This window comes from Microchirus variegatus, assembly GCF_963457635.1.
Source record: "Microchirus variegatus genome assembly, chromosome: 8".
Lineage (NCBI taxonomy): Eukaryota > Metazoa > Chordata > Actinopteri > Pleuronectiformes > Soleidae > Microchirus > Microchirus variegatus.
This window is the reverse complement of record NC_139809.1, coordinates 30,164,483-30,182,314: the sequence shown is the minus strand read 5'-3', so window position 1 is coordinate 30,182,314 and position 17,832 is coordinate 30,164,483. Positions and strand designations below refer to the sequence as shown.

At 40.6% G+C, this 17,832-nt stretch overlaps 1 protein-coding gene across 1 annotated transcript in view; it reads left to right on the top strand.

Moving 5' to 3' along the window:
• cpne2 (copine II) overlaps nt 1-11,060 on the top strand; it is a gene marked incomplete at both ends in the record, with an annotated part of 36,942 nt that extends 25,882 nt beyond the window's left edge. The window contains 2 exons of the mRNA XM_083893849.1: nt 6,612-6,848; nt 10,953-11,060. Coding sequence (XP_083749975.1) covers nt 6,612-6,848; nt 10,953-11,060 — 345 coding nt within the window. The remainder of the gene's footprint in view (nt 1-6,611; nt 6,849-10,952) is intronic.
• Nucleotides 11,061-17,832: the final 6,772 nt, after the last annotated feature.

Sequence of the window (17,832 nt, the reverse complement as noted above, 5' to 3'; positions counted from 1 at the left end):
AGGAAAAGGACCACACAACGATGTTAATTAAGTCTCTTTTTAAACTGTGTTGAACGCAGGTGAACGCGTTAAGGTTTGTTCACTTTAAACTACTTCCTTTGTTGGTTGAAATTGAATCGTCCGTAAAGAAAAGGGAATAATTAGTCGCAGTGGCAGGAAGTGGAGGTTGGATGAAACGATCGTTCTCTGCGCTGCTCTTCGCGTTCACTCGATCCTTTAAGTTGTGGAGAATGTTGTAAAGTTAGACTTTGGTTTGGGTTTCACCAAAGTAAGGAAATACAACTTCCAAAGAAAGCATCACTAAGACTGGTTGTGGTCGACTCGGACGACATCGTCAGTACAACACAACAACAACAGAGAGCCCAGTGCTTTAAAATGTGTCTGGATTATGATCATTAGCTAAAGCATTGATGGAATTAGCCGTCGCGTCATGTGCACGGAGGCATATGAATGTGAAAAAGTCGCAATATTTAAGAATGCGGTCGATACCACGATCGGTATCGATAGCCGAGTCGTGATGCGGTGCTTTTTATTTCTATTTTATAGCTTGAAATGGCAGAAATGTGTTGTTCTCGGGTCTAAAACAGGGGTGTACGGCACTCCGTTTCGGCTGTTTTTAAAGTGCTTCACAGATAAAGGTGGATTGGATTGGCCCCCTACTCCTTTTGAGTTTGAGGCCCCGCTCTAAAAAAGGACAAATTTTGGCATTAGCCATTAGCTGACATGTCCCGAAATTTGGCATTAGCCATTAGCTGATGAGTCCTGAAGTTTGGCATTAGCCATTAGCTGACGCGTCACGAAGTTTGGCATTAGCCATTAGCTGGCGCGTCTCGAAGTTTGGCATTAGCCATTAGCTGACGCGTCCCGAAGTTTGGCATTAGCCATTAGCTGACGCGTCTCGAAGTTTGCCATTAGCCATTAGCTGACGCGTCCCGAAGTTTGGTATTAGCCATTAGCTGAAGCGTCCCGACGTTTGGCATTAGTCATTAGCTGACATGTTCCGAAGTTTGGCATCAGCCATTAGCTGACGCGTCCTGAATTTTGGCATGAGCCATTAGCTGACATGTCCCGAAATTTGGCATTAGCCATTAGCTGACGCGTCCCGAAGTTTGGCGTTTAGCCATTAGCTGACGCGTCCCGAAGTTTGGCATTAGCCCTTAGCTGACGTGTTCCAAAGTTTGGCATTAGCCATTAGCTGACGCGTCCCGAAGTTTGGCATTAGCCATTAGCTGACGCGTCTCGAAGTTTGCCATTAGCCATTAGCTGACGCGTCCCGAAGTTTGGTATTAGCCATTAGCTGAAGCGTCCCGACGTTTGGCATTAGTCATTAGCTGACATCTTCCGAAGTTTGGCATCAGCCATTAGCTGACGCGTCCTGAATTTTGGCATGAGCCATTTGCTGACATGTCCCGAAATTTGGCATTAGCCATTAGCTGACGCGTCCCGAAGTTTGGCGTTTAGCCATTAGTTGACGCGTCCCGGTTTGGCATTAGCCCTTAGCTGACGTGTTCCGAAGTTTGGCATTAGCCATTAGCTGACGTGTTTCAAAGTTTGGCATTAGCCCTTAGCTGACGTGTTCCGAAGTTTGGCGTTTAGCCATTAGCTGACGCGTCCCGAAGTTTGGCATTAGCCATTAGCTGACGTGTTCCAAAGTTTGGCATTAGCCCTTAGCTGACGTGTTCCGAAGTTTGGCATTAGCCATTAGCTGACGTGTTCCGAAGTTTGGCATTAGCTGACGTGTCCCCGAAGTTAGCCATTAGCCATCATATCATATCATTTCATTATCATATTTTTCAATTTGAGTGTAGTAACTGATTTTGGCCACATTCTTACATATGGCGCCTTTAATTTTCCCCAAACTCTTGGACTTTTGTCACTTGTTTTTAGGTCTTATGTTACAATATTTTATTTATGTTTTTTATCTCCGATGTACGGCACTCCGTTTCTGCTGTTGTTTTTAAAGTGCTTCACAGATAAAGCAGGATTGGCCCCCTGACTCCTTTTGAGTTTGAGGCCCCTGGTCTAAAAAAGGACTGAGTTAGACCGATATCAGCAGATACTCCAGTTGTATGGTGCCATCCTCACTGTGGCCCCTGATACTCTGTTGTTTTCAAGTCGATCTGTGATTCAGTCCTTTATTAAAAAGGTGAGTAACTAGAGAGCAGCTTTCATAGAGAATGTATATTATTTGACTGGTGTTGTGTGTGTTTTGTCAGAGTCAGACACAGACAGAGTACGCATGAGGGTACTCTGTCTGTCGAGCAGGTGGTTGTTAGCCTTTATTTATGGTGACAGGAGAGAGAGGAAGTGTGGTGTGTCACTGCGTGGTAGATGTTGCTGTGCAGACGGTAACAAGTCGCCGTGTCACACCGGCAAACCACAAAAGTCATTATTTGTCAGATCCAGAGGAGGAAGAGAGTTTCTAGCAACTGTGAGAGTCTCCTCTGTCGGAGATAAAAGAATAAAAGCACACGTCGCCTTCTCTGCACATTTATGTTTAATTTAATATTAGACAAATATCTTCCGCTGTGGCCCAGACGACGTACACGTTAATGAGATGACAGCAGCACACACTGAACAACAGACAACTGACTAACTTGACTCGTCTGAATAAACAGAAATAATGTCTATTAAGTCAATAAAAATAACAATTACAGACTAATTGTTAACTTGAACTAGTTGTCTAAAGAGTCTGTTTTATTTTTCGGGGGCTGAAACAAAAGTCTTTAAATGAGCTGCGACTATTTTAAATCACAGCTAAATGTGCAGTCACCGCTGACTCGTGACTTCTGAATCAGCCTCTTTAGGACCAAACCATTTGGGTTTATCTTTGTTTGCAGCCACAGTCTTAATTATCATGAGGAAGGAAGGAATACTGTATATATGTAAGCGTCTCTGTATATGTATTTATGTATATATGTACATATACACATACACATCTATGTGCATGTATGTGTATTTATGTGCATGTATGTGTATTTATACACATGTATGTGCATATATGTGTATTTATACACATGTGTATGTGCACATATGTGTATTTATACACATGTGTATGTGCACATATGTGTATTTATACACATGTATGTGCATATGTGTATATATTCACATATGTATGTGCATATATGTGTATATATGTATGTGTATACATACATATATGTATGTGCATGTATGTGTGTATATATATGTATGTGTATATATACATATATGTATGTGCATATATGTGCATTTCTACACATGTATGTGCATATATGTGTATTTCTACACATGTATGTGCATATGTGTATATATTCACATATGTATGTGCATATATGTGTATATATGTATGTGTATACATACATATATGTATGTACATATATGTATGTGCATGTATGTGTGTATATATATGTATGTGTATATATACATATATGTATGTGCATATATGTGTATTTCTACACATGTATGTGCATATATGTGTATATATGTGTATAGGCACACATATGTATGCGTATATATGTGTTTATATGTATATATGTGTATATATACACATATATATGTCTGTGTTTATATGTATATATGTATATATACACATGTACGTCTGTGTATATATGTATGCATGCGTTTATATGTATATATACACATATATATGTCTGTGTATATGTGTATACACTCATATATATGTATGTGTTTATATGTATACATATATATGTGTGTATCCACACATATATATGTATGTATTTAAATGTATATATGTACATATATAAGAAAGTCAAAGAATGGATGTATTCATTCCTTAAGAAGAAAAGGTGTGTATGTATAATCCTGAGTCTATAGAGAGTGTGTTTTCCGGTCCATGTTTTTTGTGGTTTTTAAGTTTTAGTTAAAAACAAAACGAGAATAACGCACAAACTTTGACATCAAAGATGACAAAGAGCTCCGGGAGTGAATTACAGCGCTTGTTAAGCGCAGCACGACGGTGTTCCTTCTGGGGTCAGACACACACACACACACACACACACACACACACACACACACACACACACACACACACACACACACACACACACACTCTGTTTCCCGCTCTTGTACATATCCAGTGGCGTCCATGTCATCTCTGCCTAAATCTGTAGAGAGTGCAGTAGCTGCTGGGTATCATTATGCTCCCACAGTGCTTTTTGTTGGTAATTGTAGCCCTGTCAGTGTGTGTGTGTGTGTGTGTGTTACACTAAATTCAAACAGGGGCGGAGCTTAGGGAGTAGTTTACAGACAATGGGACGTGACAGTCACACGTGAAGTGTTGTAAATCGTAAGTAAGTCATATTTACACTACCGTTCAAAAGTTTGGGCTCACTAAGAAATGTCCTTATTTTTGAAGGGAAAACACTTTTTTTCAATGAATATAACAAATTTTCTTGAAAAAAAAATTTGATTAAAAAAATTGTAATTTTGAGAAAAAAATTGTAATTTTGAGAAAAAAAATTTAATTTTGAGAAAAAAATTACATTTTGAGGGGAAAAAAATAATTGAGAAATGTCCTTACTTTTGAAGTTTTAATGAATATAACAAATTCTGAGAAAGAAACATTTTGAGGAAAAAAATTAAAATGTTGAGAAAAAAACAATTTTAAGGAAGAAATTTACATTTTGTGAAATGTTTTTTTTGAAGGAAAAGCACTTTTGTGTGTGTGTGTGTTTGAAGGCAGGTTGTGTGTGTATGTGTGTGTTTGAAGGCAGGTTGTGTGTGTGTGTGTGTTTGAAGGCAGGTTGTGTGTGTGTCTGTGTGTGTGTGTGTGTGTGTGTGTGTGTGTGTGTGTGTGTGTTTGAAGGCAGGTTGCATGTGTGTATGGGTTTGTATGTGTGTGTTTGAAGGCAGGTTGTGTGTGTGTGTGTGTTTGAAGGCAGGTTGTGTGTGTGTGTGTGTGTGTGTGTGTGTTTGAAGGCAGGTTGTGTGTGTGTGTGTGTGTGTGTGTGTGTGTGTTCTTGTTCCTGATAATGAGCGAACCTGCAACTGCAAACTGTGCAACCATGTACGAACACACACACACTGACTTTACTGGTCACTGTGTGTGTGTGTGTGTGTGTGTGTGTGTGTGTGTGTGTGTGTGTGTGTGTGTCTCCCAGTGAGTGAGCGAGCCTGTCTCTGTGATAATGATTGTCTAATGAGCGCTGCTGTTACCACATTAAAGAGACAGGCTTCAGAGCCCTCCCTGTGTGTGTGTGTGTGTGTGTGGAAACATTGTACATCTTGTTTTCTTCCATGTTTTAGTTTTCAGCACTGAGCCTCGTTATCATCATCATCATCATCATCATCATCATCATCATCATCACGTCCTGTGTGTAAATCTTAACGTCCACTCTCATACGCGTCTGTTTGCCTCTAAACACATAAACGTTGTTTATAAAAGGGACTTCGTGTTTTAATGAAGACGACGTGAAGCGGCTGATTAGGACGATTAAGTCCTCGGGAAATGTTACGTGACGTTATAAATCAGGTGAGAAGCAGAAGCTCCAAGAGTTATTTGTTCCAGAACGTCACTCTCCAAAATGGATTCATGCGTTTGTGATGGGGATTATTTTACATACTGTTTGTGTTTGTGTGTTTATTTACCAGCAGTATTGTGTATTTCATTTCTTCTTTTTTTTGGTTCAGATCCATTTAATCACTTTTCCTTGACTGCTTTGAATGACTCAGCATTTCTCTCCACATTTTACATTTCATCATTTCTCCAGATTTTAAGTATTTTTTTAACGTAAATAATCAGACACATTTATGATGCTTACTTAGAGACCTTTGAGCGTTCTACGGTTTGGCACCATTTTCCTTTTTACAAAAACAATAAACAGCCCTCACCCAACTGTTGTGTTTTGTTCATCCTACTGATGTTTCACTCCTCGTTTTATTTATTAATTTCTCTATTTATTTATTTATTTAATTAATTAATTATTTAATTAATTATTTATTTATTTGTTAATTAATTAATTATTTATTTATTTATTTATTTATTTGTTTGTGTATTTAATTTTGCCTGCGATGGTGCTCCATACAAAAGAACTCCAATTCTTAATAAAATGTTATTTATTTAATTAATTAATACATTTTGACTGCGATGGCGCTCCATACAAAAGAACTCCAATGCTTAATAAAATAATGTTATTTATTTATTTAATTAATTAATTAATTAATTAATTAATTAATTAATTAATTAATTGTAATAATTAAGACTGCGATGGCGCTCCATACAACAGAACTCCAATTCTTAGTAAAATAATGTGTTATTTAATTAATTAATTTTGACTGCCATGGCACTCCATACAAGAACTCCAATTCTGAATAAAATAATGTGTTAATTAATTAATTAATTAATTAATTAATTAATTAATTAATTAATTAATTATAAATTTTGACTGTGTAAAATCACGTTGTTTGTGCTGCTGCACTGCCCTCAGGTGGTTAAAATAATTAATTCAGTTAATTAGTTTACGTCGTACACAGAAAATGTACTTTTTACGTTTTTTTTTTTTTGAACAGATTCTTTAAAAGGTTCTGATACAGTTTTTACAGTTTTTGCACACCTCAAATAACCACTCATACAGTCTATATATCCTTTAATCTTCTTCCTCTCTCCTCTGCAGCAGTACTTCACTCTCCTCATCATCACAGACGGCGTCATCAGCGACATGGACGAGACGCGCGATGCCATCGTGCAGGCGTCTAAGCTGCCCATGTCCATCATCATCATCGGCGTGGGCAACGCAGACTTCGCCGCCATGGAGTTTCTGGACGGAGACGCCAGCGTGTTGAGGTCCAGCGCCGGAGAGGAGGCCGTGAGGGACATCGTCCAGTTTGTCCCCTTCAGGGACTTCCGTAACGTGAGTAAAAATCTCAACCTGGTGTTTATAAGCAGACTGAGAGCTAAGTGACCTGAGGCCAGAACCCCTGACCTTAAGATAAAGAGCCTCATTAGGACCAGGTTTAAACACCTCATAGGGACCAAAGTCTGAGTGACCACAAAGAAGAAGACACAAAATAACCACAGAGACCACGAAGAGACACAAAATGACAATGAAGAGACATAAAATGACCAAGAAAAAACACAAAATGACCAAGAAAAGACACAAAATGACCACAGAGACCAAGAAAAGACACAAAATGACCATGAAGAGACACAAAATGACCACAAAGAGACACAAAATGACCACAAAGAGACACTAAATGACCATGAAGAGACACAAAATGATCAAGAAGAGACACAAAATGACCACAGAGACCATGAAGAGACACAAAATGACCACGAAGAGACACAAAATGACCAAGAAAAGACACAAAATGACCATTAAATTACACAAAATGACCACAGAGACCATGAAGAGACACAAAATGACCACGAAGAGACACAAAATGACCAAGAAAAGACACAAAATGACCATTAAATTACACAAAATGACCACAGAGACCATGAAGAGACACAAAATGACCAAGAAGAGACACAAAATGACCACGAAGAGACACAAAATGACCAAGAAAAGACACAAAATGACCATTAAATTACACAAAATGACCACAGAGACCATGAAGAGACACAAAATGACCAAGAAGAGACACAAAATGACCACAAACTTGTCCTTGTCTCTGTTGCCTCTTCAAGACCTGGTACAAACCCTTATCAGGACCAAGTGTTGTCATGGGAACCTCATCCTGGTCCTGATGAGGCAGATCCTCACGTCTGAGCCTGTGGTTAGAGTCAGGATTAAGACCAGTGTTGAGACTGGATTATAGTTCAGGTTCAAGAGCGAGGTTTTGGTTATTCTAAGTCTGAATGAGTGGAAGTCAATGCAGCATTGTCCTACGTGTGTGTGTGTGTGTGTGTGTGTGTGTGGTTGTAAAAATGTGTGAAGCAAGAGACAGAATACAGGTTAATTAGTGTGTGTGTGTGTGTGTGTGGGCGGGCCGTGGGTGAGCTGACTTCCTGTGTTGTGGAGGAACAGACAGTGTTTGTTTGTTGGCTTCCCTCCAGTTTGTTGGTGGGAGGGTGAGAGACAACAACAACAAACACACACAGAGAGAGAGAGAGAGAGAGAGAGAGAGAGAAAACCAAGCTGAGACTCAGAGGAAACGCTTTAATGAGACGGACCTGAAACCACGAGCTGCTCATTTGGCAGCAGGAGTTCGTAGGTTTGTGTCCAACGTTAGAAAACTGTTAGGATATGACTTTAGAGAGAGGCAGATGGATCAGTTCACGTCTGATTCAGTTACCGTGGAAACGGAACATCAGGTTCTCACTGGTCCTGGAAATCCTTGAAAGTCGTGCATTTGGGGAAAGGTTTTGGAAAGTTTTAGGGAATAAACACGGCGTCATTGACGGTTATGGCACATATGTGTTAGTTATGGACGTCTACTTACATACATTCACCTGTTTTTATGGTCTAAAACCTCCTAGTTGCTGTAAACGAGCCGATAGAAATCTCTCCTTACTGAAGCTCTCCTCAGCTTCAGACTGAAATCTCACCCCCAGAAGACAGAACTGTGTTGTGATTGGCCAGCCAACGACAGTTTTCCCAACTGTCTTGTGATTGGCCAATACCTGGAAGTGACGTAATTAAGTTGATGTTTAGGTTTTGTTTTACGACGCCACCTACTGTTCCATTACTCCCTGCATCGCTTGGGGGCGCTCAAAAGCGTCCGTGTGCCCATCTAACGTTCCGTTTAACGGCGTCATTCTTTTCCAGGCACGGAAATTAATAACGCCGAAGACACGCCAACAGTTCATATAACTATCTTGGACCGGACAACAATGCCGATAAAATAACAGCAACGCACAGAGAACGTCAGACGAACTGAAAATGCTTAGCGCTGTTGTTAGCCACACCGGAGCTAACTGCTGGCAACGTAGACGAGGCCTACGCATCGCTCTCCAACGTTGACGCGAGATTCCGTGCAAAACAACGAGCGAGTAAAGTTAAGCGAAGAGACGCAAACGACGACGCGGCGACGGTGCCTGGGAAATCACCAAAGAAAAATGACTTTGACCCAAGATTCCAAAAAGGAAAATCACTTGGACAAAGTGGACGCCATCATGGGGCCAAAGAGGCTCCTACAAGTTTCCCTCCGGTAAATCTCATAAAGTCCGTCCTCCCATTTGAGGGAATTGGTCCTGGAAAGTCCTTGAATTTGAAGCATTGTCTCTACAGTGTGTAACGTCCTTTGTGCTCTACGTTAAGATGATGGCACGATATCGCAAACTCCTTTTTAAAGACGTCTTAGAAGCGGCCGTTCATCCTGTAGAGCATCTTCAGCAGATCAGAAGACCTGACTCACAATTTTGGTATAGTCCGCACAGCTTGGTCCCGGTCAGGGCAGGTCAGCTAATACCCAGCGTGGGCCCTTAGCGCTCCTTAATGCTACTTGGGGTTAAAGGTCAGGGCCATGTGTGAAGTTCTGGGACACAGTCGTGTTGGACCTTCTAAGGTCTTGTTGGTATGCTGCAGCCTTAAGCCTTAAGGTTGTCCTTCATTGGACACCTGATGTCAAACGCTCAAGAGGTGTGTCCAAATACTTTTGTCCACGTTGCGTGTTTATTTACTTATTTATTTATCGGTCTGTAAACTGAAGAGATGCTTCATTCCTGTGGCTCCTCTCTCTCCAAAGACAGATGCTCAGGCTGAAGTGACTCATGGTTTACATGGAGCTCCTGGCAAGACATTACACAACAAAGATCCGAACCCCCCAACCAGGAAAGACAAAATAAATATATATATATATATTTATATATCACAGCGGCTTAAAGTTCACCTCGACACAAATCCTCTCTGTTCCCATCAGCAGTCGTCACCATGGCGACCAGAGATAAAGCTCAGGTCCCAGCGATGAGAGTGAAGATAAGGAGTGGATCAGAGGAGCTGCTCGTGTGTGGAGTCCACTCTGAAACCTCGGAAATGTTTAGCTATAGAAATATAATCAAAGATCTGTGCTGCCCCCGTGTGGTCACTCTGTGTCGCTCTCAGGTGAATCCCAACACTGAAGTATAAAATAAATATCGCTGAGCACGTTAACAGCGCTAACGGCGTTGAACGTTAACGCGTTTCCACGACGACTGACCGGAACAAGACGTCCGTGGCGTCATGCTTACGTGACTCCCGATTTGTTAAAACGACCCTCTCAAGTAACGCAGTTTTTCGTCCCGCGGCACCGGAGTCCAGGCACCGTTTAGCAGTTAGCTCCGTTAGCTGCGCTAGCTAGCGCTGGGCACGTTAACGGTAAGTGGTTAACGGCGTCAATGTTAACGCACGACGCGTAAAAACACAGGTACGCTGGTTATTTGTTGCGCTGCTCTTTTCTTTTAATAAACAGACCGCTCCAATTCCACCGTAGGCATGCTAAAGGAGCTAACGCAGCTAACTGGTTAACAGTGTCTGGACTCTAGTGCCGTGGCACGTAAAACTGCGTTACTTCGGACACTTATTTTAACAATCGGGAGTCACGTAAACATGACGTCACTCGCGACCAGTCAGTCGGTCATGGCGTTAGCGCCTGTAGTGCTAACGTTAACGTCCAGCAGTAAAAATAAAATAAGCGATTTAAGCAGCAGCAGCAGTGGTTAGACGTCTACAGTCTGCCAGGCTGCAGTTACAGTTTTCGACCACAGGTGTCGCTGTAGAGAACTGTTATTTTTGTAAATGACGTATGGCGCCTTTAACTGAACACACTCTCTATTAAGTGACGCTCCAACGTCCAGACTCCTAATGACTATATCATATATCGTACAGCTACTTGTTACAGTAGCTTCTTACTAGCTTCTTAAATGTGAGTATTTTTCTGGTTTATACTGAATTCTTTTCGTCGTTCTCAGGTCATCATTTTCTGAGCCAAACCATTACTGCGACGACCGTTAGCGATCTCTCCGACATGGTCTTCTCCCCTCCCTCCTTCCCTCCTCTCCTTCTCTAACCTCCTTCCCTTCTCTCCTCTCTCCTCAGGCGCCCAAAGAGACTCTGGCTAAGTCGGTTCTGGCCGAGTTGCCTCAACAGGTCACTCAGTATTTCAAACAGAGGAACGTCCCGCCCATCAACCCGGCACCAGAGTGAGGATTCGCACCAGCAACCAACCAACCAACCAACCACCCCTCTGACAAAAAGATGAGCACACACACACACACACACAAAACCTCTCCTGTCCTTAATGAATGAGTGCGTGTGTGTGTGTGTGTGTGTGTGTGTGTGTGTGTGTGTGAGAGCAGAAATGAAGTTGAGCAGAGTAAAATAAAGTTTAAAAATATACAAATCTGATGACATCACTGCCTTTAAAGGTCACTTTCCTGTGTATAAAGTCATCATGTACAGTAGATGTTAAAGGTGATGACGCACACACGCTTCTTTAACTCACCACCATGTGCTTTTTGTTGTTTTTTTAATGCTTTTATTTGTTTATGCATGTATAAACACACACACACACACACACACACACAAACACACAGTACAGTGACTTCAGAGCAGATGAACTGCTGCTGTTTTTAAACGCTCGGACTGAACCTGAACATTATTGGTGGCGCGTTCCAGTTGTAGTTGGGAACTTGGAATTTCCCAGTTCCTTGTCGGAGGTCTCAACTGGAGCGCCCTCATTGGTCGGATTTCCCGGACGTCCGCCGCTCACATGACCAGTAAAAACATTTCCGTCGTACGCGCGGCGCTGGACGGTGTTTACTCGTGGATTCGTCGCTGCTCTACGTTTGAACGTTTTCATGTCGGTGTTTTTCCTCAACCCGGAGGTGACGTCACGCTCCCCGACGTCGCGACGTAAAGGGAACCTTGACCCTTTTTTTCCAGAAGCTTTGATCGCCTGTCGTCTGTCCGGGAGGCGGAGCTTTAAAGCTGCGCTACGTCGGAGTGGGAGGAGACGCGACGAACGTGAGTTTCTCTGCAGAAGCCTCTGGTGTCGGCTTTGACACAAATCCTTGTGTTGATCTGCATGTTGTTGATATTTACTCTCTGTTCACAGACTCGTGCTGGTGATGACTAACGCATGACTTCTTTCTTTTTTTTATTATTATTTATTTAAAACAGATTCTGTAAATAATTTAAATGAGATTATGTGTAAAAAAAAAAAAAAAAACAGGTGAAGAAAGTGTTCCGTGTCATGTACTGAGTGATGCGCATGTACAGTATCTTGAATGTATATTTATATGATTATTATTGTTATTATTATACGCTGTCACTGTTTTTAAATGTACTTTTTCTGCTGACTCGTGAAGCCTGAACTCTGCTGCTGTGTTTGTTTGTTTGTTTGTTTGTAACAAAACACGTGGTTTTGATTTGATATGAAGTCGTGTCTTTGTCCACGCTCAGGTGAATAAACTGAAGGAAACGTCACGCGTCCTCTGCCTTTTGTGCTCGTGACGACAAAGAGACGCAATGATGACACACAATGACCTCCAAGATACACAAGAGACGCTAACACTGAACGACCACAAAGAGACGCTAACACTGAACGACCACAAAGAGACGCTAACACTGAACGACCACAAAGAGACGCTAACACTGAACGACCACAAAGAGAGACGCTAACACTGAACGACCACAAAGAGACGCTAACACTAAACGTCCACAAAGAGACGCTAACACTGAACAACCACAAAGAGACGCTAACACTAAACGACCAGAAAGAGACGCTAACACTAAACGGCCACAAAGAGACGCTAACACTAAACGACCACAAAGAGACGGTAACACTAAACGTAAACAAAGAGACACTAAACGACCACAAAGAGACGCTAACACTAAACGACCACAAAGAGACGCTAACGCTAACAACCACAAAGAGACGCTAACACTAAACGACTACTAAGAGGCGCTAACACTTAACGGCCACAAAGAGACGCTAACACTTAACGGCCAAAAAGAGATGCTTACACTTAACGGCCACAAAGAGACGCTAACACTAAACGGCCACAAAGAGACGCTAACGCTAACGACCACAAAGAGACGCTAACACTAAACGGCCACAAAGAGACGCTAACACTAAACGGCCACAAAGAGACGCTAACACAAAATGACCACAAAGAGGCACTAACATTAAACGACCACAAAGAGACGCTAACACTAAACGACCACAAAGAGACGCTAACACTAAACGACAACAAAGAGACGCTAACACTAAACAACCACAAAGAGACACTAACACTAAACGACCACAAAGAGACGCTAACACTAAACGACAACAAAGAGACGCTAACACTAAACAACCACAAAGAGACGCTAACACTAAACGACCACAAAGAGACGCTAACACTAAACGACAACAAAGAGACGCTAACACTAAACAACCACAAAGAGACGCTAAACGGCCACAAAAAGACGCTGAACGACCACAAAGAGACGCTAACAATAAACGACCACAAAGAGATGCAAAATGACCACTTAACGACCACAAAGAGACGCAAAACGGCCACAAAGACGCAAAACGGCCACAAACAGAAGCTAAGCGACCACAAAGAGATGCTAAAGAGACGCTAAATGACCATAAAGACATTCTAAGCGACCACAAAGAGACGCTAAACAATTAAAAAGACACGAAACACACAAATAGTTGAACGGTCAAAACGAAAGTGAGACAAACGGAGAAGGATGAAATGACTGAACCTTCTTCTGCATGAGTGTGTGAATGTATATAATTGATATAAATCTGTATAGAACATGTGGGTAGTTGTAGGTGGGAAATAAGCACTGTGTGTGTGTGTGTGTGTGTTTACATCATCCTATAGTGTAACAGTGTAGTACGGTGTTTTTATTCACAGATGTTTCTATTAAACGTTGCATCAGAGAAACTCAGAGAAAAACAGCTCATCCTTGGATTCCTCCTCTCTGCTTTGCTGCTGTTTCCTCTCATGTAAAAAGCTCAAAGCTCAAATCCTCAACCTGATATTTCCGTGTGTGTGTGTGTGTTGTTTTTATCATCTGTTGCCATGGCAACTCCCCTTTCACGGCTCCACCACCAGAAATACCGAGCCTCATCTGACGGTGAAGAAGCGGCGTCGTCGTCAGTGAAGTGTCCTCAGACAAACCAAAAAGCTCGTTAGCGCCGATGAATGCGGGATAAAATTAACTTCACAGGCTTCGAGTCGCTGTCGCTGGGTGACACACGACGACAGAGACAGACAAACATTTGGTCTGATAAGTTTGTTTAACGCCATTCAAAGTCTTCAGAAATGTAATTCATCGCCCCCAGCCTGTTTTTTTTTTTTCTATCTCAATCAACAAACCCGGCTCCGCTCCACATGCACAAATCTGCCGTGTTTTAACGAGGACTTGGTTCACGTCCCAGAATCCAATTGTCTCAATTAGTTTTGACGTCGTTGAATTTAACAAAAAAATTGACAAAAAATCGTATCTCCCGTTTTTGAAGCCTCGTAGATTTGCAATGTGGCTAGGGTTATGTTATTTTTAATGACTGAGACAATTAACTGCTCGGGGAAAATGAGTAAATTCAGTTGCCTTATTTTCCCCATACACCAGTCGCCCCCTAGTGGTTATTTAATATTAGTGCTGGGCACGTTAACGCATGACGTGTTTCCATGATGACTGACAAGTGTGACGTCATGTTTGCGTGCTGCGACACCGGAGTCCAGGCACCGTTTACTAGTTAGCTCCGTTAGCTCTGTTAGCGTTAGCCTACAGCGGAACTGTTTGGTCCATTAAATGTCAGGGAATGTTGAAAAATGCTTCCTTTAAACCATGAAATTATGACGTTCTCTTAACGTACATATATATATATACATATATATATATATATACATATATATATATATATGTATATATATAATATTCAGTTTGAAATGTTCCTTTGTTATATTGACAAAAGAAACCAGGTAATATTTGACCTCCTTTGATATATTTGACCTGGTGTATCAATTATCTTAGGACGGACGACGATATATATATGTGTATATATATTTGTATATGTATGTATATATGTATATACATGTATACATATGTATACATATGTATATATGTATACATATGTATATATGTATACATATGTATACACGTGTGTATATATGTATGTATATGTACACATATATACATGTACACATATATGTATTTATATATATACATATATATACACATATGTTTACATATATATGTATGTATATATGTATGTATATGTATACATATATATGTATGTATATGTATACATATACATACATATACACACATATGTATTTATATATATACACATATATGTATACATATATATGTATGTATATGTATACATATATATGTATACATATATATGTATGTATATGTATACATATATATGTATGTATATGTATACATATACATACATATACACACACATATGTGTATATGTATACATATACATACATATACACACACATGTGTATACATGTATGTGTATATATATATATATATGTATGTGTGTGTGTATATATATATATACACGTAGATATGTATGGATATATGTATATATACATATATGTGTATGTATGTATGTATATATGTGTATATATATATATATATATGTATATAGTGACTTGTGTATCGTGCGCACAGTGAAGACAAAGTACAACGGGGGAAAAGCTCTTTTATTTCACTCTGTTACTCAGACAAAGTCAAAAAAACAGTCCAGCATTTTTTTTTCTCCAGCATTTTCTTACTTTGAAAAACAAAATGATGAAATCGTATATCGCGCGCACACACGCACACACACACACAAAAACAAAAACAAAAAACACACAACATTGTTTCAAACCATTCAAACTTTGTATATCGCCCAAATCCCGCTCTCGCTCGCTCGCTCCTCTGCTGCACATTGCTTTAAAAAAACAAAGAAAAAGGTTGCGAGTCATGTGACACAGTCTAAAGCGCGGCCTCGTCCTCGCTCCACAGCTGTCAATCACTGTTCCCTCAGCCAATAGCACACAGCCTGAGGTCGCTGTGGCGTGTGGTTGGGATGGGGGGAGTGAAGGGAGGGGGGGCAGGATGTCGTCAGGCTAGGCAGCGCGGGATTGGTCGCTCGCCTTAAACTGCGTGAGATGTGATTGGAGGGGGAAGGAGGGAAGGGAAGGGAAGGAAAGGAAGGGAGGAAGGAAGGAAGGAAGGAAGGGTGGAGGTGTCATGGTTGAGTGCCACAATAGGAAATCATAACATTATAATAATAATAATCAGAATAATAAATACACACATTTTTTTCTTTTCTTTACGATGAAATTACCGAGCTGAACAACACATCAACTCACAGCTGTGAAAACGACGTACGTTAGTGTTCGTGTGACAACGTACGTGCATTTGTTAGCGTAACTATGTGAGTGCATTGAAACTGAACTGATGAGTTGGCCAACGGTTACTTTGAAACGCCACAAGGGGGAGTCTGCGTAATTTTTTTTTACGCGGGTTCATTTTTGCGCAATTTCTCGATAGAAGCTTGCGTATTTTTCCGCTGAAAGAGAAGACGGTTTAACGTCGTCGTGGTTTAACTTTGGCGGTCGTTTTTTTTTAACGTACATACACGGCAGTAGAAGTGTCGTACAGCTACTGCTTCGTCACAACCTCATTCTCACGGGATTTTATCATCGCACAAGCTGAAATATTCCAACTCCTCCACGCAGGATTATTTCATGTCAAATTGGAAATCGCAATTTAGGATAACGAGAACGACGAGCTACCGCGAAAAACGCATCACGTGACCTGAAATATTCAACGTCATAACTTCAAAATCGCAATTTAAGACCAAGGATTATGTCAAAGGCTTTAAATTCTCATCCAATTCGCACAATATTAACAAAGAGTAAACACGATCCTTCTCGATTTCTACGCTAGCGCCCTCTACAGCTGTTATTTATGCACACTGAAAATCTGCAAAAACATTTAACGTTCATTTTAAAATAAATCCCCAAATTCATGCACTCCCTAATGATGCCGTTAGCATTTCATGTCAAACTTTGATTTGATTTAAAAGAAAAACATGAAATGCCGCAATTAGATTTTTTCTCCCAAATCATTTGACGTAAGCGAATTATCTTTGTATCGACTTTGAAAGTAACTTTTTTAAAAACACGGAGCGGATTAAAGTCTGCGTCTATTTTACGCGGTTCATTTTTGTGCAATTTCCTCGATTGAAGTATTTTCCACTGAAAGTCAATGTGGTTTAATTTAGGCGGCCATTTTTTAGGATAACGAGAACAACGAATTATCGCGGAAATATTCAACGTCATAACTTAAAAGTCGCAATTTAAGACCAAGGATTCTGTCAAAGGCTTTAAATTCTCATCCAATTCGCACGATATTAATGACACGTAAGCGCGATATTTCTTGATTTCTACGCTAGCGCCCTCTGCAGCTGTTATATATGCACACTGAAAATCATTGACATTTAAATCTGCTGCATCGGCAAAAACATTTAACGTTCATTTTAAAATAAATCCCAAAATTCATGCACCCCCTAATGACGCTGTTAGCATTTTATATCAAACTTTGATTTGATTTAAAAGAGAAACTAAAAATGTCGCAAATCAATTGACGCTAGCTATTTACTCATTTTCGTCACAGCAGTAATGGTACGAATAATTTGAAGAAATCATGTTCCGATGTCCTCTAATTAATAATAATTATACGTAACGTTGCCGTTATTCACCTTAAAGCGTTCACCAAAAACAAATGAATTTCTTGCCGTTAACGTGATTTCGGCACCATTTTAATCGCGCTAACATTGTGATTTTGAGGCGGGCGTGAAACTTTCTTACGGTCCCGCCTCTGAAACAGCACTTTTTTAGTCTGTTTGTGTTCATGTTTGTCTTGTTGTGTGATGTTACCTTAGTGTGTATTTGTGCGTGTGTGTGTGTGT